This window comes from Bufo gargarizans, chromosome 7 (assembly GCF_014858855.1).
Source record: "Bufo gargarizans isolate SCDJY-AF-19 chromosome 7, ASM1485885v1, whole genome shotgun sequence".
NCBI lineage: Eukaryota > Metazoa > Chordata > Amphibia > Anura > Bufonidae > Bufo > Bufo gargarizans.
In genome coordinates, this window is record NC_058086.1 from 38245664 (window position 1) to 38269388 (window position 23725).

The 23725-nt window shown below is 42.6% G+C and overlaps 1 protein-coding gene across 1 annotated transcript in view; it reads left to right on the top strand.

Moving 5' to 3' along the window:
- The window catches only part of LOC122943587 (vitellogenin-1-like), a 120582-nt gene that overhangs the window by 3676 nt on the left and 93181 nt on the right, over nucleotides 1-23725 (top strand). The window contains exons 2-7 of the mRNA XM_044301448.1: nucleotides 3386-3547; nucleotides 3640-3788; nucleotides 10359-10512; nucleotides 12824-12981; nucleotides 15177-15336; nucleotides 21758-21883. Of these exons, the coding sequence (XP_044157383.1) occupies nucleotides 3500-3547; nucleotides 3640-3788; nucleotides 10359-10512; nucleotides 12824-12981; nucleotides 15177-15336; nucleotides 21758-21883 (795 nt within the window). The 5' untranslated portion in view covers nucleotides 3386-3499. The remainder of the gene's footprint in view (nucleotides 1-3385; nucleotides 3548-3639; nucleotides 3789-10358; nucleotides 10513-12823; nucleotides 12982-15176; nucleotides 15337-21757; nucleotides 21884-23725) is intronic.

Sequence of the window (23725 nt, forward strand, 5' to 3'; positions counted from 1 at the left end):
TAATTACTTAAACTTACTTTGAGTTTTAATTGCAGCGCTTGTGCTGATATCACGCTGCTCCCCTCTTGCAATCCACTTCTCTGTTATGGGGCTGGAACACAGCTTGTGGTCTGGCTCAGTAATGCGACTTCAGCTTGCAGCCTTCTGCAGCTTTTTCTTCTCTCTGAACAGAGCAGGACACACTCGGTGGCTAACTTTTCCCACCTTGGTCTATAGACAACTCTCTTTCTGCTATTTCTCTGACCAGGACACACACCAGACTCTCTGTCTACTACAGTGTAGAAATTCGCCAACAGTCTCCTGAACTTTGGTTCCACCTCCTTCTTGCTGACACATTGCACCTAGACACCCTGGCAGGCCCCTCATGCAGGAAGAGTGCAGCTTCTTTGGGGGTTACAGATACCCAAAGTCAAGATGAAGACATTGGGGTTGGCAGGTTGCTCATTTCCAGTAGGAAATGTACCTTTGTTTTTGGGCTGCTTGCTTGACTGCCATTGGGCCAGAACTTTGGGTAAAAATCTAATATAAATGCAAGATTGATGGCAATCGACATCAATAGTGATTTACCAAGCAATATATGATTACCCTGACATAGCTGGAGAGGTAAATACTGATATATGAATCGCTCCACTTCAAAATTATATCTATTGATGGCTTTGTTTCTGGGTCAACTGTGTAGATCCTGATAACATTGTGTTCCCTAACTAATAAAAGATGGAGAAACATATTGAAAGGGTACCTCAATGAAATACACGATAGGTGATGCATAAAGGCTCATATGTTGTAGTCCTGAAAGTAACAAACTTAGGTTGGGATATTGTGAGTAAAACATAATACATGTAACCGAACAAAGGAATTCAAAATGCCTTAAAGACGCCGTGATGTTAGAAAGACATTACAACACAAATACACATTGTAGACCTTGACATTAAATCTTTAAGGCGCTGAGATGAGTAGTTGATGTAAGATTAGGGTACTTTCACACTAGCGTTATTCTTTTCCGGCATTGAGTTCCATCCTAGGGGCTCAATACCGGAAAAGAACTGATCAGTTTTATCCTAATTCATTCTGAATGGAGAGCAATCCATTCAGGATGCATCAGGATGTCTTCAGTTCAGTCTTTTTGCCTTTCCAGGACGGAGATAATACCGCAGCATGCTGTGGTTTTATCTCCGTCCAAAATTCCGGAACACTTGCCGAAATGCCGGATCCGGCATTTTTTAGAGATAGGAAAACTTCTCTTGCCCTCAACATATCTTCAAGCAGCATTGACTGGGATGGGACACAAGCTCTTTGTGGAGAAACCAAAAATGTGTCCACTACCTTTGGTTCTTGAAGTTCAACTTAATAGGTGTTTGGTAGATCATCATTCATTTAGATGCCCAGTGCCTCCGGTTGACACCAATCGCTAACATTTTTCTTGAGAGTACACCCCCTCTACACATGACTATCCTACAAAATATCTACAGTATGTTCAACCACAAGTTTAGGACTGAACTATTTATGCTTCTTTACTTAAAGGGGTTGTTCACAAAAGACATTTATCAAGTATCCACAAGGGTTCCATGTCCATTTCTATCTCACAGCATGACTACAATGAGGAGGAGTTTAAACAACCTAGTGGCTGAGCATGCATCTTGCCCTTCCTTTCAAAGTCAGTTTGACTCTTTCAGCTTAATCACCCCATCACCCTTAACTTTACTATTGGGCTCTTTGATTTTCAATGAATAGAGGACCGATTCTGAAATTCAGAAATTTTACCTATTTTTTTAAATAAATTTTGATTGTAGAGAATCAGAATTTTGTGTGATTCAGTTTGGGCTAATCCAGAGACAGCGGAGAGGAAGACATTTTTGATTTGAGTCAAATTTATTCAGACTTGAACTGGATTCTCTACTCCTGAATATAGATTTTTATAGCAGACCCATATTACAGTTTGTGTTCTATAAGGCCTGTTGGTCATGTTTCTGATGATCACCCAAAAATATTTGACAGCCCCTCCAATTCTGATCTGTATGGGACATATAGTTAATTGACATAGATACTGGAATTTCTTTTTTTGTCATTTTTTTTATTAATAGTTTATTAGCAAACAACCCACAACTTCACATAGTCTCGACATTCACTTTGGCAGACAAAAGGGACTCAATATTCTTTACTGTGTTCAAGGATGTCCTGAGCTATCCTGTGCTTTATTCCTGGGGGAAGGTCTGCTTTTGACTGTCCCATTGAAATAGCACTTGCCAGGGGCTCTGGCTTCTAGGCCTTAGGCTAAAATCTCCAATCCTGCCCAGACTGATGATCCGTTCTATCAACTTTTTCATGAACAGTACATTACAGTATTCTTCTGGGATGCACTGGGTCAGTTTGGACTGATAGGTAACCTTGACTGTGAAGTTGTTGTTATTTTAACTCTTGAATGTCCTGTCTGTGTCACTCTAATTTGTAGGTACCGTAGGTGTCTTTATCTATCATTAGGGATTTTGTTTTCATTCTTTTGTTACTTTTTTCAACTAAACTATGACTTTTTATATTTTAAAGGGATGTTACTGTCATGTAATATTAGTTTTAGGATATACTATGGCGTTATGAATGGTGGGGGTTTGACCTTTGGTGCTCCATTTTTCCTGCACTTGCTCTTGGTCACCAGCTTTGCCTTCATGTAGATGAGACATGATTGTTGTTTTCTGCGTGGTTTGTGGAGAAACAGTGGAAAAATCTCTTTAAAGGAGTTGTGCCAAGTTTAGAATTGATCCACTGTCCATAGGATAGAGGATAACTAACTAAACGCTGGGGGTCCAATCATTAGTACTCCCACCAATCCTAAGAACAGCAGTCCCATTCCCCCGATCTGATGGAGTGGCAGGTCCAGCATGAACCCTGCTGCTCCGTTCCTTCTCTGGAACTGTGTACAGTGCTCGTCTATTTCCGGTAGTCCCATAGAGAATGGGAGTAGTAAAACTGGTCCAGTTGCCATCCATTTCTACTTGGGCATCTTAGAGGATAACTCTTCACTATGACAGCAACTTCTCCCTATCTAGGCCTTAGGTCTAAATAGGCAGAATTGTGCCTATCCATTGCCATATCCAGAAACAGCACCTCACCTTTTCACTGGTTGTGTGTAGTATTACATCTCAGCCTCATTGTCTTCAATGGAGGTGAGCTCCAATACCAGTCAACCAATGGATGAGTCTGGCGTGGAAGCAACCATTTCTTTTAATCCTGTACTGCGTTACTGGTCTACCACCATATGCTAACATCTTTGTCTGTAAGCTTTGATTTAGTGGATGGTTATATTCAGTAGATGACATCTTTGATGTGTAGTGCATAGCTATGTAGGGCATTATTGCGAAATTTATGGGATTTGATTTTTTTCTCATGGCAGAATGGCATTCAAGGCTTTTGCAATAACAACTACTTGATTCAAGAAAACCAAAAAACAAACCAATTGGTCATTACCAAATCAATAGACCTAAATGACTGCGAGCATAGGGAACAGATGGTCATCGGCAATGCTTATCTCCACACTTGTGCCAGCTGTAAGAAGGTAGGATCATTCTGTTGAATATTTTTCATGGACTTTTTCCTAGTTTTGTTGTTTCTTAAATGACAATTGTCTCTGTAACTTTTTTTCTTGAGAGAAACAAAAATTCCAGAGCAACAACTACCTACAATTATAAGGTCAAGGGTACAGAGATGGGAGGTCATTTACTGGAGGCAGAGGTGCGAGAAATCCACCAGTTCACACCATTTAATGAACTTGAGGGCTCCATGGTGTTTGAAGCAAGGTACAGTCTGTAACGCAATACATCTTACTAATCATAATGCCTATGTCTACTCTTTTGTGTATTGTTACAGCTAGTGATGATGCTTTATCATGAAGCGCATTTCTTTGTAAGTAGCAGGTGCAATGGCGGGGAATGGCGATTTCGCCAACCCCTCGTCATTAAACCCCCTCAGATGCTGGTATCTGATATAAAAATGGAGGCCATCTTTATTGAAGATCCAGAGCAGTGCTTGATGACGCCATCACGCTGCCCAGCGTGGTGATGTCATAAATCACCACTAGTGTTGGGCGAGCATGCTCGGTCGCACAGCAGTTCAGCTCAGCCAAATATCGCGTGTGCTCGAGCACGATGCTCGAGTCAGTGTATTTAAATCTAATTTAGACTCTATTTCTGAAAAGTTTCTGGCGGAATTCAAACTCACAACCTTCTACATTACAGCCAAGAATGTTAACCACTACACTATAGAGCTGCATGACCAGTTACTCAAAAAAATTAAAATAACAAAATATGAGACTTCTGCTGTATAGGAATACTTACTAGTATTCCTATACAGCAGAAGTCTCATATTATTATTATTTTTTAACCCACTGGCCATGCAGCTCTATAGTGTCATTGTTAACATTCTGGGATGTAATGTAGGAGGTTGTGAGTTCGAATCCCAGCAGAAACTTTTCAGAAATAGAGTCTACATTAAATTTATATATTTTATGCTTCTGATATATATGAATGCATAATATGTGGGAAACTACTACTGATGTTTTAGCCATAATATATTTACATATATTATAATATATTATATATTCTAAACATATAATAATATATGTAAATATATTATGGCTAAAAACTTATATATATGTTTAAATAAAATTTAGCCTCTTTTTCTGAGGGGATTTGAACTCACAACCTTCTACATTACAGCCCAGAATGTTAACCACTACACTATAGAGCTGCATAGCCAGTTGCTAAAAATAAAATAAAATATGATACTTCTGCTGTATAGGAATACTTACTACTAGTAAGTATTCCTATACAGCAGAAGTCTCATTTGTTTTTATTTCTAATTTTTTTAAAGCAAGTGGCCATGCAGCTCTATAGTGTAGTGGTTAAGATTCTTTGCTATAATGTAGAAGATTGTGAGTTTGAATCCCACCAGAAACATTTCAGAAATAGAGGCTAAATTGGATTTAAATACACTGGGTGTCTCCAAGCACTGACTCCATATATTGACATAACTATATATGAATTAGAGGAAATTGTGGAGTCCGCACACCTTTGTATTATGGTGGGTGCTCGTAGAGGACTTCAGTCGTAGAATATATTAAGATAATCCACGGCACACCATTCGTTTTTGCTTTGCAAATTTATTATAACAAGGTATTCACAAGATTTGTAAATATATAACTGGTCACGCCATGATTGTATTATGAATATAAATCACATGTATTTTTTTGGCCAGGAAGTGTCCCAACGTTTCGGTCCTGTCAGAGACCTTTCTCAAGGGACCTGTAGAGGGGTTTAATTATAAAAATTATTATTTACGTCTCAATATGGCGACCATAGTATACTATTCACATATGGTAAAATAAGAGAACATAAGAGGAATTATATATATACATACATATGTGCATATGCATACATCTGCTCATACACACATGTATGCACATCCACATACACGTAAATACACCAAGTCTCAGATTTATGACATTAGCAAGAAGAAAGTAGAAGGTGGGTAAAGTAAGAGGGATATAGTAGGGGTATAAGACTGGTTGTGCAGGTACTGTCTCTGATAAGTGGGGGAACATGATAATCAGGGCTACTGCTTGAATCACTATTCATCAATGGGATATAGAGTTTAAGTCAGAATCTATGTGGTAGACAGTCTGGTAAGTATAGGGAAAAATATCTGTGAGTAACGCAAAGAGCAGGTTGAATATAGGTATATAGCGTATGACTATGTGGTATATAGTATTTAGACTCACCGTGGCCGGGTAGCAATAGGCATAATGGAGGCGCTGTGTACTTCTGCGTCTGTTTGTATTTTAAAGCCGAGGGGCCGGAAGTCATGTGGGCGCTGTGACCTCTATCCGAGTTCAATGGGTCACATGATCGTCAGTGACGTCATGTGAACCGCGTCACCGCAGGCTACGGTGTGCGCATGCGCGCTGGTATTGAGCGGAGGAATAAAGAATGGTTTATGCTAGGGATGTGTGACAAAATATATCCTGAAAAAGGGCGTAATAAGTAGGGGTTCAGTCTGATAGTTGATTTAAAAGAAGGAAAGAGAGTTATATGAAGGATATTTTGAATGTATATAATTTTATGCTGGCCCTTTAGTTGAAAAGAATGAGAGAAATATATCGAGTAGAAAGAGGTCTTATGTAAATAAAATAATTTAGAGCATAATTGAACAACTGCTTTGATTTTCATTGTGCTAAATTATAAGAAGTCAAACAATAAAAAAATAATAAAAAAAGAAACAAAGAACAAAAACCAAAAGACAAAAGGCGAACAATTCACATTGTATAGTTCTAGATTATGGATAAGTATCTAGGCATATAATTATCTATATGTACTATAATCTTACACTATGTTATAGTCTATGATGAGAGGGAGGGTGGGGCGAAGGGAGGGAGGGGGGGGTGAGGAATGGCGGGGTAGGGAATTGCGGGGAAAGGGAGGGGAGGGCAAAAGGTGGGAGGGGGAAGGGGGGGAAGGGGGGGAAGGGGGGGGAAGAACAGGGGAAAGGGGGGGGTGGGGAGTGGGGGGTGGATGGAATATTTTCTCACCAACTTGTGTATTGACTATGATTATAATCCGACTAGGAAGCCTGAAATAAAGGAGAAGTATATGTATATTAATATAAAAAAAATGACATATGACACCATAACAGTCCACAATACTGAAAGATAAGAATAACTGTTTAAAGATTGAGTAATTAAAGATCACAGTAAAAGTCACATTCCCGGTTGAGGCCTCTCGGGGATAAAGTGTCCAGTCGATGTATCCAAAAGCTTTCTCGTTGTTTCAATATTTTAATCCTGTTACCGCCTCTCCGTGGGGAAATGACTTGTTCCAAGACCTGGTAGCGTAAGGATGAAATCTGGTGGTTGTGTTCTTTGAAATGTGATGGGATTGGTAACAAAAACTGTTCAGTCCTAATGGTGGATTTATGTTTAGAAATCCGATTCCTTACCGGTTGCGTGGTTTCACCCACATAACCAAGTCCACACGGGCATTTAATTAAATAAACGACAAATGAGGAATCACAGGTATAATATCCTTTGATAGGAAATCTTTTACCAGTGTGTGTATTATTTTTTTATTGTTTGACTTCTTATATTTTAGCACAATGAAAATCAAAGCAGTTGTTCAATTATGCTCTAAATTATTTTATTTACATAAGACCTCTTTCTACTTGATATATTTCTCTCATTCTTTTCAACTAAAGGGCCAGCATAAAATTATATACATTCAAAATATCCTTCATATAACTCTCTTTCCTTCTTTTAAATCAACTATCAGACTGAACCCCTACTTATTACGCCCTTTTTCAGGATATATTTTGTCACACATCCCTAGCATAAACCATTCTTTATTCCTCCGCTCAATACCAGCGCGCATGCGCACACCGTAGCCTGCGGTGACGCGGTTCACATGACGTCACTGACGATCATGTGACCCATTGAACTCGGATAGAGGTCACAGCGCCCACATGACTTCCGGCCCCTCGGCTTTAAAATACAAACAGACGCAGAAGTACACAGCGCCTCCATTATGCCTATTGCTACCCGGCCACGGTGAGTCTAAATACTATATACCACATAGTCATACGCTATATACCTATATTCAACCTGCTCTTTGCGTTACTCACAGATATTTTTCCCTATACTTACCAGACTGTCTACCACATAGATTCTGACTTAAACTCTATATCCCATTGATGAATAGTGATTCAAGCAGTAGCCCTGATTATCATGTTCCCCCACTTATCAGAGACAGTACCTGCACAACCAGTCTTATACCCCTACTATATCCCTCTTACTTTACCCACCTTCTACTTTCTTCTTGCTAATGTCATAAATCTGAGACTTGGTGTATTTACGTGTATGTGGATGTGCATACATGTGTGTATGAGCAGATGTATGCATATGCACATATGTATGTATATATATAATTCCTCTTATGTTCTCTTATTTTACCATATGTGAATAGTATACTATGGTCGCCATATTGAGACGTAAATAATAATTTTTATAATTAAACCCCTCTACAGGTCCCTTGAGAAAGGTCTCTGACAGGACCGAAACGTTGGGACACTTCCTGGCCAAAAAAATACATGTGATTTATATTCATAATACAATCATGGCGTGACCAGTTATATATTTACAAATCTTGTGAATACCTTGTTATAATAAATTTGCAAAGCAAAAACGAATGGTGTGCCGTGGATTATCTTAATATAACTATATATGAAGTCAGAGCAGGGACTCATAAGCCGAACTAGAGTCCCGACACCCTCCCCTCTTCAGAGCAGGGGGTGCCTGGTTTAATGCTCAGGTTCTTCCATTGTGCTCGAGTGCTCTGTAGAGCACCCGAGTATCGGGAAGTGTTCTACTTGAACATACAAGCACTTTGGTGCTCGGCCAACACTAGTCACAGCGCAAGACATTTTGTGTGGGATTTTCAATCAAGATGGCTGTGGCGGCCTCTTCTCGCTCAAACGGATGAAGTGAGTATGGTTTTTTTAGGGCACGTCAGGGAAAAATGATTTGTTACCACGGAGCACAAGGAAATTCAGCTTTGGGGCGAATTGAGTTTTCCCTGAAATTCTGATCGAAATCCACTTCGGATACTTCAATTTGTTCAACACTAGTTACAGCCATACTTAAAATTTCCCAGAGCAGTTAGCCAGACTAGTTCCATACTTGGAAGGGCTTAGGGTCACTACACCATTTTTGCTAACAATGAAATTAATATAAAGAAGGAAATCCTGTTTGGATAATTTCTACCCAATAACAAAGTGGATAGGACCAACCCAAGATGGCTCCCATTGTCCAAGGACCACTAAGCAGCTGCATGGTCTGCAGAATATTAAACAGATTTTCCTCTACTTTGATATAAATGGCCTATCCTCTGACTAGGTCATCAGTATCAGATTGGTGGAGGTCCAACACTCAGAACGCCCATCCACTAGCTGTGGCCACCACCAGCACTGGAACTGATACAGTGGATAGAGCCAGAATCACAAGGTTCTGTCAACTGTCTAATCATCTTCTAGGATTTTGCAGCTCAGTTCCCATTTAAGTACACAGACGGACGAATCTTTTTCCTGCTCCGTCCAGTGTATCAGTTCTGGCTCCGATGTTTGCCCAACACAGCTGATTGTGGGAGTATGAGTTATTGGATCCCCATCAATCTGATGTTGATGACCTGTCCTGAGGATAGATCATCAATATCTAAGTCCCAGAAAGCCTCTTTAAAGGGGTTGTCTAATCAGAGACAATCCCTTTCAGAATGCTGATCACAGAACGATCAGCTAATCACCCACCCCTGAAACCACCATCAAACAACATTTTTGTAGAGGGAATCAGCAGTCATCCACCATTTCTTCTTTACTATTACATGTTGGTCCTTAAAATTAATGGCCGACCATATAATATATGGTCAGCTTGAGTCTGCCAGAACAGGGGATGCTCCTACAGAGCAGCTGTCTATTCTGGCTAATAGAGGGGGGTCCCAAATGAAGGAACCCCCTCTTTGTCATCTATATGCCCCGATATAGCATGCAAACAGGGATTGTTTTTCACGAGACTACCCGATTGGTGGGGGTCCAACACTCTGAACCCACACCCATCAGCTGTGGCCACCACCAGCACTGGAACTAATACAGTGGACAGAGCCAGAACCACAAGGTTCTGTCCACTGTGTAGTCATCTTTTAGGGTTCTGCAGCTCAGCTGCAGCTAAATCCCCTATTAAACAACATTTTTGTAGAGGGAAGCAGCCGCCACCCACCATTTCTCCTTTACGATTGCACGTCGGTCTTTAAAATTTATGGCCGACCATGTAATATATGGTCGGCTTGAGTCTGCCAGAAGAGGGGATGCTCCTACAGAGCAGCTGTCCATTCTGGGTCATAGAGGTGGGTTCCAAATGAAGGAACCCCCTCTATGTCATCCATATGCTCCGATATAGCATACAAACAGGGATTGTTTCTGCGAGACAACCCCTTTAACATTATCTAGCTTGCTGTAGATAAATGTATAAGAAATGAGAAAAGGTGTTTCAAGACCAACCGCAGAGTACCATATAATTCGAAGCAAAACTATTCAAATCCCTGTCATCTACTTTAACCCAGTTTAGCAAAAATGCTTTGGATGAATCCTGCCCTAGATTGTATTGTAGAATAAAGCGCACGCCTGAGTTCTAGCAGCAGCCCCATATTTAAATGGAAAATACTGAGTCTCTAACAAAGAAGCAAATCCACCACTGTGCAGCAGAGGAGCTTGTTTTATTCAGGGTGTAGAAATTCCTATATAATACTGCACACGATTCATATCATTGTTCGCAGGCAGAGACTTGTGTTACAAGCAGTTCAAGAGCAGATTCATTCGACCCCGGAGAATAATGACTATATTACCAAAGAGTCACTGCGCTATCACTTTGAGAGGAAACTGATTCAAACTCCTATTCACTTGTTAAGAACAAAAAACACAGAAAGCCAGGTACGTGACTGCCAGGAATATGCAGACCATTCTTCGTATTTCAATGCACTATGCATTTTCTTCCATTAAAACAAAAAGAAAAATTACATATAATTGGCGTCTGTGTGAAATGGCAATGCAGCTTGCCTGGGGACAGCCACGCTCGCTGCCCTTATAAGTGACATATAATTGTGAATAAAAGGCGATAAATGTAACGTAGTATAAACCCTTATCTACTGTAAAGCTACAGACACAACACAGTCTTCTAATAAAAAAAAATTAACTGTTAAGTCAACAGTTTAAGGGTCTCTGCCAGCTCTACTTTGGCAGACCAGCGGACATTTAGGTCAATATGACCTTATACACAGTGCAATCATATATTTTTCACCAGTAGCTAATATCCAGAGTGCAGGACAGACAGCAGCTAGACGGACTGGGGGTGACTGGTAGGTTGTCACAGGTATCTGGAGCCATAATGACTGCAGTGCATCCGCCATCTGCTGAAGGGTACATGGGGGGGGGTTCCATAGAGCGAACACGAGGATCGAGATGGTTCCACAGATGCTCAATTGGATTTAAGTCTGGGAATTGGGGGGGGAAGGGTAGTACTTGGAAGCCTTGGTCATGCACTTCTAACCAATACTGGACATTTCTAGTTGTGTGACATGTCACATTATCTTGCTGGAAGATCCCAACTGCTTCAGGGAAAACAATCACCATGTATGGGTGTATGTGATCTGCAAGGATGGATTCCTACCCAAATCAGTGGCTTCCACATGGATGAGTGGCCCAGAGAATGCTGTGAAAACCTTCTCCAGACCATAATGCTGCCACCTCCAGCAATGGTTGCTGGATGTTTGTTTTCTGATGTATCTCTACGGACAAGCCAAAGTCCATCCATTCCATGAAGCAGAGAAAGTGACTCATTGGAGAAGACAACCCTGGAGATTCAATTACGATACTGCCCCAAAAATTAAAGTCTGTTCTGCTGATGCAACTTCATTAGCAGAGGTGCAGTGACCATCCTTCTGCTTTGGAGTCCCATACACAGTAGGGTAGCTGTTGTATTAGACACACGTCTGATAGCCCCTGGTTCAGTGAGATGCTCCACTGTAGTGTGTCGTCCACCCTCGCACACTATCATAGCTGACATTCACATCAATGACATGAGGTGCACCACAGTTTCCTAACAATGGTGCCATTTGCCCACTCCCCATACACTTTCACCACAGCAGTAGAGAACAGTTCACAAAGTTTCAGAAATACAGCCACCCTTGGTCCGAAAACCAAAAATAATCCCTTTTAGCAACTCTGACAGTAACAAGGTATATGTGTGCAGACAGCCTATTGCACACATTATATACCCACCAAGCCCGCTCACGACACGTAACTTTCCTTCACGAGCTACAAGCTGCCGACGTTGAAAGTAAAGAATTGGCCATAATAATGGGACTCGACTGTGTATGTGACAATTTATGTATTTTTGCCACTGGTACGATAGACAATTGCTGCACAAATCTATTGTGCACGGTTGTTGGGATTGTAAGAGTTAATGACGATTGAACCAGTCATCTGTGGTCAGTTGTAGGATACATTGGATATGTTAAAAATAACATCATATTCCAGGATATTAATATTTCTATAGATAGTAAATATCTGATCTGACACCCCAACAACCAGCCGTAGAGTAGCTCCGGCAGGGGACGTAGGTTCTGTCTACTATACAGGTGAAACTCGAAAAATTAGAATATCGAGGAAAAGTTCATTTATTTCAGTAATGCAAATTAAAACGAATTGCATTAATGCGGCTTAAAATTAGAATTTTGCGAAAAGGTTTAATATTCTAGGATCCAAGTGTCACACTCTAGTCAGCTAATTAATCCAGACCCCCTGAGCAAAGGGGACCTGAGATTTTGACTTTGGGGTTTTCATAAGCGGAAATCCATAATCATCCAAATTATAACAAATAAAGGCTTAAAATAGCTCGCTTTGCCTGTAATGAGTCTCATATGTTAGCTTCACCTTTTAAGTTGCATTACTGAAATAAATATTAAAATTTTTCGAGTTTCAGCTGTAGGTGACAGTTTCTGTCTACTATATAGCAGATGGAGCCGCAGTAACCAGCTCGGTCCACTACACAATAGACGGAGATGTGTAGTTCCGCCACTTCCATTGCCAGAACTACCAGGTAACAGCTGATCAGTGGTGATACGGGGTGTCGGACCCACACTGATCAGATATCAATGTCCTTTCCTGAGGATAGACCATCAATAGTAAAATCCTGAAATACCTCTTTAACCATCTTGAACAATTATGTTCTGTTCTCTTACAGATTAATGAACGTATGCATCAGTTAGTACAACACATTGTAGGACCGTCGTCTTTGTCATCTCCAGAGAAGTATATGGAAATGGTGCATCTTTTGCGAGTATCAGACTATGAACATCTCGAAAGCTTATGGAAACAATATTCTGGAAGGACTCATTACAGGTAAAATCGAAAATTAGTATCATGCATGCTAGCAAATTTTTATTTTTCATTTTTTTTATTAGTTTGAGGTTAAATAAAACTTGACCATATCACAGTTCAATTGGGTCAGGCAATGGGATATCCTTATACTGTACATACGTGCCATGTAGGGTTAACAACCTTATTACTGAAAATAAAGATGAGCGAATTTCATATTTTGAAATTCGTTCACGCTTCGTTTACTGGTAAAGGGTGAATTGCGTTATGGATTCCGTTACCACGAACCATAACGCAATTCTATGACGGAATGCATACGACAATGCCTTTAGAGGCATTCCGTTATTAATTCCGTCATAATAGAAGTCTATGGGCTGCAAAACGGATCCATCCCGTTTCCGTTATGCAGGGGAGGACTCTCTATTATGACGGAATGAATAACGAATGTCTCTAAAAATAAATCAATAAGACGACTAGAAAAAAATATTTCTTCTCCCAATGTTTTTGTCACTTAAAGGGGTATTCCAGTAATATCCAAGTTATCCCGTATTCCAGCACATACTTTTATGAGACCTAATAGAGTTTATTTTTTTAGACGGCATTTCGTAGGACAAACTAGAATCCTGCGTTAGTTCGTTTGTGTGACCTTGACCTTTGACCTTTCCTTGTTTCCTTGTAAATTTTAATCGCATAAGGAACTTTATTTTTTGTCCCTCCTTGAAAGGCGTTTTCCAAGTATTGATGACCTATCCTCAGTTCGGTGGCGCCCCTACCAAAAAGATGTTTCCGCCATCTTCGTACACTGTGTACTACAATAAAAAGAGCATTCATGCACAGAAGGCACAGCAGAAGATGTTACACAGTATATGAAAGTACATCAAATACATCTTGGCATACATCAAAGACATTTAAATGTGTTGATGGTCTATCCTCAGTGGGGGTCCGACACCTGGCCCCCCCCCCGACCCATCAGCTGTTTTAAGCCACAGTGAACAGAGTAGAAAACAGTGAACAGAGTAGAAAACAGTGAACAGAGTAGAAGAAGACAGCTCCATGCGCTGTGTAGTGGCAGTGCTGAGGTACTGCAGCTCAAGTGAATGTACGCCGCCGCACGTCTAGATGTATTTGATGTACTTGGATGGATAACGTCTTCTGCCATATTGCAGTTGCATTTCTCGATCACTGATTATTCTAAGAAAAATCAAAGAATCACATGAAAGTTTTTCAGACCAAAGAGCAATTTAACCCTAAAGTGGCAAGATTGATATATTAGTGTGCATGGATGTGTCCAAACTCTCCTGTGATGGAAAATATAAGAGTAAGCAAAAACTTCCCCGATCCTTTGTTCCTGCAGGAGATAAGAGGCCGCCAGAAGGACCTGGCAGCGCCTTTTTGCCTGCCCCCCATTAAAAAAAAAAAAAAAAAACTGGCGTGCTTGGCGGAGATGCAATGGCTTACTTGCAAATTGCCCAGCACTGGTGTCCTGATAGTCAGGAGCTGTGTCCAGGGACGTAGCTAAAGGCTCATGGGCCCTGGGGCAAGAGTTCATCTTAGGCCCCCCCTTCCCTCAGTGCTTTGTGGCCAGGGATAGGAAAGCACATAGCCTTCGTGCTGCCTGAGGCAAAAATTGAAACGCCCCCCCCCCCCTTTACCCCAATGCCTAATTCTTGACCTAACCTTTTCCCTCCAGCCAGAGGTGTAAAGGCCGGCATGCACTCTCTATAATACCTGTGTCTTCTTATGTGGCAGAAGGATCTTCGGGCCCCCTCCGGCTCCTGGGCCTGGTAACGACTGCTACCTCTGCACCCCCTATAGATACACCCTTGGCTGTGTCTGCTCCCACCAGCCCATGCATGATTGACAGCTCTCTTCTTCTACTGTATACAGTAAGAAATTAGAAGGGGGAGAGCAAGGAGCTCATGTATATGAGGACTTTCCCCTGAGCTACACCGTTTTAAGACTATGTCTGGGTCAAAACAAGTAACCAGTATGACACAACGGAATAGAAGAGCTGGGTGCAGGTGCAATAGTCAGGAGAATAGTCAGGAAGGATTTAATTTCCCCACATCACTCCCGCAGGGGAAATTAAGTATTACACTTGAAGGTTCCCCATTCTTCCTAGTGAGGGATATCTGCTAATCTTTGTGCCTATGAGGTCCAGTTGACAGAATTTTACTATATCTATTTTTCAGAGTGTCCTTTGTGTCTTTTCTTTGCAGACGCTGGTTTTTAGATGCAGTTCCAGCCATCGGTAATCATTTGTCACTAAGGTTTTTAAAAGTGAAGCTCCGAGAACTCAGCGAGTTTGAAGCAGCACAGGCTGTACCACTGGCTTTACATTTAATTAAAGCGGATCGGGAAGCAATAGCAGAAGCTAAGGTACTGAACATCATGTCGTAGTTCATCTAAACTGAATTCTTGAAAGTCACACTTTGTAGTTCTCTCTACTTTCTTTCTACTGCTGAATTATAGCATCATAGTGGCAGGGTAACTGACTGCTACGGGCCCCAGCACACTGATCATAACACTATCATGGCTACTATCTGCAGCCCCAACTAGCAAGAGTCTACTGCATAGAGATTGAAGGGGTTGTCCAAGACTTCCCAAAACAGCCCCGCACCTGTCCACAGGTCATGTCTGGTATTGCAGCTCAGCTCCATTGAAGGGAATAGGGCTAAGCTTTAATACCAGATTCCACCCATGGACAGGTGTAGGGGCTGTTATAGGAAGAAAGCAGCCATCTTTTTCTAGTCCTGGAGAACCCTTTTAATAGAGCTTCCTCTGGGTTAATACTAGCTGTTTAAATCCGTATGTGGTTAGCGTTTGCTGCAAGCAGCCAGCTTTATATATGTTAGATAGAGCTCCCCTTTATAGATATATCATGAAATTAATCAGCACAACATTTTGGATGCTGGAGTCATTTTTAGGAATTTGCATTGAGTTTGTATGTTCTCCCTCTCTGAATTTTCCTCATCTTAGGAGAAAAAAAAATTCCTTTCTGACTCCAAATTTGGACTCCCAAAAAAAACCTTGGGTCAGTATCCTATCTCCAATAACCCAGTTCCATTACCTTGTAATATTATATCTTTAAAGGCATTCAGGGATCTTTTAATTCAAGTCAATAATAATAATAATAATCGCAGCCTCCTCTGGATGAGCGCTCCATAGTCTCACTGCTCTTACAGTAAAGAATTCTGTCTATAATGATGGTGACATCTTCTTTTCTGTAGACATAGTAGATGACCCCTTTTTATGGCTACTGACTGAGTTCTCTATATTGACCATGGATATATTGCTATATAGTAATGAAGTCCTCCTTGAGCTTCTTTCTTTCCAATCTAAGTAGCCACAATTTTGGCAAACGTTCTTGATTCATGGGTCTTCTTGACTGTAAAGCCTTTGTAAATGTACAGCAGAAGTTAGACATGGTGTCCACTCATAAGCTGAGTGGGCGCCATAGCTGCTCCAGCAGACACCCAGAGGCAATGTCTGTGATCGGCGATAATGTCGATCATAGACATTTAACACTGCACACATTTTACCACTGCATCTGAGAGGCTTTTTTACTGGGAGCGCTGTGCTCCAAACAGCTCATCCAAGTGTAGAGCGGATGAGCCGTTCATTTGCTGTGGTAGCCTACTAGAGGCTCAAAGGCTTACCACAGTGATGTTCCAATGGAGCCCTGTCTGTGTTGAATCTCTCATAGGTTGCAATGGTAATTTTTCGCAGTCTATGGAAGAAGTGATCTGTCAATTGTATGTTCAATTCTACTAAGGTTACTTAAAAAAATTTTTTAAAAATATATTTTTTTAAATTGTACAAATTCAAATCGCCATATTAAAAATAAAAATAGATGAACAATAACATATAAAAATCATAGGCATTGTCATGTTCCAAAATGTCCATACTATTAAAATATAAATGTATGAATCCCATACAGTGAATGCCACAACGAAAAAAAAATGCTGATTTGCCAATTTTTGTTACTTATGCTCCCCAAAAAATTTCATAAATATGATCAAAAGCTCATACACAATCCAAAATGGCATCAATATAAACTAAAGTTGGCACCACAAAAGTAGAACCCTCGCACAGCTCTCTAGACATAACAATTAAAAAATATATATATGGAGGTCAGAATATGACGATGCAAAGAAAATAATTTTTTTGTCAAAGATTTAATTTTTTTATGTATTGAAACAAAAATAAAAACTCTATAAATGTGGTATTGTTATAATTGTACTGACTCGGAGAATGACAGAACAGGTCAGTATGGTATGCCACAAAAACGAAAGCCATAAAACTGTGACAGAATTGCGTTTTTTGGTTTGTTTGTTTTTCCGTTCCACCCAATTAGATTTTTTCCAGGTTCCTATTATATTGTATGCAATTTGAAATGGTGCCATTAGAAAGTATAACTTGTTCAGCAAGAGAACAAGCCATCATACAGCTACAGGTGAAACTCGAAAAATTTGAATATCAAGCAAATTTCATTTATTTCAGTAATGCAACTTAAAATGTGAAACTATTATATGAGACTCATTACAGGCAGTGAGATATTTCAAGCCTTTATTTGTTATAATTTGGATGAATATGGCTTACAGCTTATAAAACCCCAAACTCACAATTTTGAGGTCCCCTTTGCTCAGGGGGGTATGGATTCATTAGCTGACTACAGTGTGACACTTTGAGCCTAGAATATTGAACCTTTTCCCAAAATTTTAAGCTGCATTAATGCAATTCCTTTTAATTTGCATTAGGCCTCATGCACACGACCGTTGTGTGCATCCGTGGCCGTTGTGCCGTTTTCCATTTTTTTTCGCGGACCCATTGACTTTCAATGGGTCCGTGGAAAAATCGGAAAATGCACCGTTTTGCAGCCGAGGCCGTGATCCGTGTATCCTGTCCGTCAAAAAAATATGACCTGTCCTATTTTTTTGACGGACAACGGTTCACGGACCCATTCAAGTCAATGGGTCCGTGAAAGAACACGGATGCACACAAGATTGGCATCCATGTCCGTGATCCGTGGCCGTAGGTTGCTTTCATACAGACGGATCCGAAGATCCGTCTGCATAAAAGCTTTTTCTGATCTAAGTTTTCACTTCGTGAAAACTCATTTCCGACAGTATATTCTAACACAGAAGCGTTCCCATGGTGATGGGGACGCTTCTAGTTAGAATACACTGCAAACTTTGTACAAGACTGCCCCCTGCTGCCTGGCAGCACCCGATCTCTTACAGGGGGATATGATAGCACAATTAACCCCTTCAGGTGCGGCACCTAAAGGGTTTAATTGTACTATCATATTCCCCTGTAAGAGATCAGGGCTGCCAGGCAGCAGGGGGCAGACCCCCCCCCCTCCCCAGTTTGAATATCGTTGGTGGCACAGTGTGCCCCAGGGGCGGACTGGGCCGGGGGGCAGGGGGGCAATTGCCCCCCGGGCCTCTCTGTCAGCTCATTGTCCCGGCCGGCTGGGCCAGAATGATATGTCACTGCAGCCTGCGGAGGGAGACGGGGAGCGGGGGAGGCGTGCGGCCGGCAGCCTATCAGAGAGGCCGCCGGACCGGCGCAGGCGACGCGATGATGTCATCGCACCGCCTGACTGAGCCGCTACGCGGCCGTAAAGTAAGGTACATCGACAGCAGCGCTGGAGGCGGGACGGGAGTATTTCAGTGAAGGTGCTGGAGGTAGGAGGTAAGTATAAGTCTGACTGGCTTTTTTTCCTTCTTCTCATTTCTGTCACTGATAGGGGGGCCTATCTGGCTACTGGCTACTGGCACATTATAGGGGGGGCCCTATCTGGCTACTTGCACATTATAGGGGGGCCCTATCTGGCTACTGGCACATTATAGGGGGGCCCTCTCTGGCTACTGGAATATTATAGTGGGGGGGCCTATGGGCTACTGCCACATTATAGGGGGGCCCTCTCTGGCTACTGGCACATTATAGTGGGGGGCCTATGGGCTACTGGCACATTATAGGGGGGTCTCTATATGGCTACTGGCACATTATAGGGGGGTCCTATATGGCTACTGGCACATTATAGGGGGGCCCTATCTGGCTACTGGCACATTATAGGGGGGCTATGGCTACTGGCACATTAGGGGGGATATGGCTACTGGCACATTATAGGGAGGGCTATGACTACTGGCACATTATAGGGGGGCCCTATATGGCTACTGGCACATTATAGGGGGGCCCTATATGGCTACTGGCACATTATAGTGGTGCCCTATCTGGCTACTGGCACATTATAGGGGGGCCCTATCTGGCTACTGGCACATTATAGGGGGGCTATGGCTACTGGCACATTATGGGGGGGTATGGCTACTGGCACATTATATAGGGGGGCTATGGGTACTGGCACATTATAGGGGGGCCTATAGCTACTGGCACATTATATGGGGGGCTATGGGTACTGGCACATTATATGGGGGGGCTATGGCTACTGGCACATTATAGAGGGGCCTATGGCTACTGGCACATTATAGGGGGGCCTATGGCTACTGGCAGATTATAGGGCGGCCTATTGGCTACTGGCAGATTATAGGGCGGCCTATTGGCTACTGGCAGATTATAGGGGGCACTATGGGGACATTAGCTCAACTGGGGACATTACAAGGGTGTATTTTTGGCACTGTCTATTATAAGGAGAATTATTACTACTGGGAAGGGAGCATTATGGTGGGCTTTATTACTCCCCCATGGTATGAGCCCCTAGTAGCAGCCCCAGCCTCTCCCTGCTCTGCTATCCCTCTGCCCCTTCTCCAAATCCTTATGATATTTTTCTCATTAGGATGAAACACATCAGCTCCGCCGAGCCCCCGGCCAAAGTGTGGAGGTGTCCGAGATCCCCAAGGGCCAAGCCAAGTAATTGTAAGTTTTCATATGAAATATGTTTATGTTATACACACATAGCATATACCGTGCCCCACAATATACAGTTTCTTCTGCAAAAGTCATCAGGTGTCATTGGGGGGGGGGGGGGAGACACAGAGCAGCGCCCAGCGGGGAGGAGAGAATACACGGATGCAACACTGTATCAGCCAGAAAATTACACTTTCGGCATTATACCAAAAATGCAATTTTCGGCTGATATGTTTCGGCGGCTGATATATCGGAGCATCCTTAGTTTATTTTGTTTTCCTGTGTTGTAATTTACATGGCTGACGAAAGTGTCAAGGGGGGGGGTCAGGAGGAGGCAGGGGAAATGGGTAAGCAGGAGGGGGGCTCAGTGGGGCTCTGCGTGTTACTTGCCCCCTGGGCCAAAAGTTGCCAGTCAGCCCCTGGTGTGCCCCCACCATCGCCCCCCCCTCCCTCCCTCTATTGTATTAAATCGTTGGTGGCACAGTGTGCCAACCACCATCGCCCCCCCCCCCCCTCTATAGCAGTAACATTGGTGGCAGTGTGCGGTCTCAACAGTAGAAGATTCATACTTACCTGCTTGCTGCTGCGATGTCTGTGAACGGCCGGGAGCTCCTCCTACTGGTAAGTGACAGTTCTTTAGCAATGCGCCGCACAGACCTTTCACTTACCAGTAGGAGGAGCTCCCGGCCGGACACAGACATCGCAGCAGCAAGCAGGTAAGTATGAATCTTCTACTGTTGAGACCGCACACTGCCACCAATGTTACTGCTATAGAGGGAGGGGGGGGGGGGCGATGGTGGTTGGCACACTGTGCCACCAACGATTTAATACAATAGAGGGAGGGAGGGGGGCCGATGGTGGTTGGCACACTGTGCCACCAACAATTTAATACAATAGAGGGAGGGAGGGGGGCCGATGGTGGTTGGCACACTGTGCCACCAACGATTTAATACAATAGAGGGAGGGGGGGCGATGGTGGGGGCACACTGTGCCACCAACGATATTCAAACTGGGGAGGGGGGGGCTGCCCCCTGCTGCCTGGCAGCCCTGATCTCTTACAGGGGAATATGATAGTACAATTAACCCCTTTAGGTGCCGCACCTAAAGGGGTTAATTGTGCTATCATATCCCCCAGTAAGAGATCGGGTGCTGCCAGGCAGCAGGGGGCAGTCTTGTACAAAGTTTGTAGTGTATTCTAACCTGAAGCGTCCCCATCACCATGGGAACGCCTCTGTGTTAGAATATACTGTCGGATCTGAGGTTCACGAAGTAGCTCATATCCGACAGTATATTCTAACATAGAGGCGTTCCCATGGTGATGGGGACGCTTCAAGTTAAAATATACCATCGGATTGGAGAAAACTCCAATCCGATGGTATAAAAGAACTCCAGACTTTACATTGAAAGTCAATGGGGACGGATCCGTTTGAAATGGCACCATATTGTGTCAACATCAAACGGATCCGTCCCCATTGACTTGCATTGTAATTCAGGACGGATCCGTTTGGCTCCGCACGGCCAGGCGGACACCAAAACGACTTTTTTTTCATGTCCGTGGATCCTCCAAAAATCAAGGAAGACCCACGGACGAAAAAACGGTCACGGATCACGGACCCACGGACCCCGTTTTTGCGGACCGTGAAAAAAAACTGTCGTGTGCATGAGGCCTTACTGAAATAAATGGACTTTTGCACGATATTCTAATTTTTCGAGTTTCACCTGTATGTGAATTGAAAAATTAAAGAAACATTGCTTTTGGAAAGACAGGGTATAAAAAACGAAAATGCAAAAACAGAAAATCAGAGTGTCCTGAAGCGGGTATATATCCTATGAATGATGTTCCTATATCTATGAGTGTGATTTTGGGATTCATTTCTGCTCACTCTCATTTCTCATGACCTTTCTAATGATTTTTCTTTACGCATTATAGTCCTTGCTGGAGGCTGTAAAGTCTAGACGTGGTTTTTTGCTACGGAAAGTAACCTACCTTGCGTATGGATCATTGGTATATAAATTCTGCAGCATGGTGGATTTCTGCCCAGAAGAAGCTCTGCAGGTAATTACCACAACATCTGATGATGCATTCCTAACATTAGTGACCATGCTTGGCCAGTACAGGTACCATAATCATTGTGCAGTATCACGCATGCTGTTGTGAAGAGTCCTAAAGGGGTATTCCGGGATTTTACTATTGATGACCTAAGCTCAGCATAGACCATCAATATACAATTGTCGGGGGTCCCACACCCTGCTGATCAGCTATGGAGGTCAATGTCGAAACTACACAACCCATCCACAATATAGTGGACAGACCTGGGTACTGCAACACTGGTCCACTCCAGTAGCCAGCTCCCCCCCATACACAATAGACAGAGCTGTGGCCACTTCCAGTACCAGAGCTGCAAGAAAATAGCTAATTGTGTGCGAAGTGCAGAGTGCAGGACCCCCACCAATCAGATATTGATGGCCTAACCTGAAGAAAAGCCATCAACAGTAAAACCATGGAATACCCCTTTAAGGAGAAATATTTGCTGGTCCTTGACTTCAAATGATTATTCTTCTCTAGTGTTACTACTGAGGCTGAAGTAAGAAATGTGGATTAGACATGAGTAGAAATAGTTTTTATTTTTAAAATGCCCCACAAACAAGTTTAATGCCCACTTTTTAATATTATGCCAGTTTAAGATGTTACTTTCTATCCTAAATAATAATTGTATATATCTTTACAATGATCGTAGCTTAGTTTTTCTGATACAAAGCCCCAAATCCTCAGCACAGACATACATGACACCTGCAACCACCACTAGGGGGAGCTTAAGAGCTTAGTGCATACTATGTACTAATATGTTCAATTTAAGGTCCCCCTAGTGGTGGCTGTAAGTAGCTAGCGTTATATAATTTTTCCCTACGTCTACACAATAGGTTTGGGGCTCCATAGCTGAAGAACCAATTGAAGTCTGTGGGACTATTCACATGTCCAGTGAATGACCGACGTAAAAAAATAGGACATGTCCTATTTTTGACCATTTTCCTGGCCAGACGGACGCCATTGAAATAAATGGGGCTGTTTTTAATGGCCGTTATAGAGGAATGCACCCGTCTAACAGCCAGTGAAAAAATGGCCTTTTAGGGGTTAGTATTAATACCTCAACCACTCAACCACTTGCACGCACAGAGGCAGTTGCTCCTCTCTTAATGCTAAAGGACCTACGTTCCCATTGTGATGATGTCACCATGCGTTCTCCCAGCATAGTCCTTTGGCATCAAGAGAGGAGCAACTGCCTCTGAGTGTGCAAGTAGATGAGTTTACTTTCACATCTGCAGCACTGCCATCTGGTCGCCAGTTCCAGCAGAGAATGCCAGGAATCAGACGGACACAAACCGCGGTTTCTGTCCCGTCAATTCCCTCCATATTCGATGCATTACAGTCGGATCTCCACTTTACCCCATTATAGTTAATCGGTCCAGCGGGCAGTTCCGGATTTGAAGAATTCCTGGTTCTCCGTTAGAACAGCCTGCTGGAGTCCATGCTGCAGATGTGAAAGTAGCCTGAGGTGAGTCATTTATTATTTTTTGGGCATTTTTAATGCTGGGGGCTACTATGGGGGATACTATTAATGTTGGGGGCCACTCTTGGGGACATTATGAATGCTGAAGGCCACTATGGGGGATACAATTAATGCTGGGGACCACTCTGGGGGACATTATTAATGCTGGGGGCCGCTATGGGGGATACAATTAATGCTGGGGACCACTCTGGGGGACATTATTACTGCTAGTGGACACTATAGGAGACATTATTAATGTTCGGGACCACTATGAGAGACATTATTAATGCTGGAGGCCACTATGGGGACATTGTTACTGCTGGAGGTCACTATGAGGGACATTATTACTG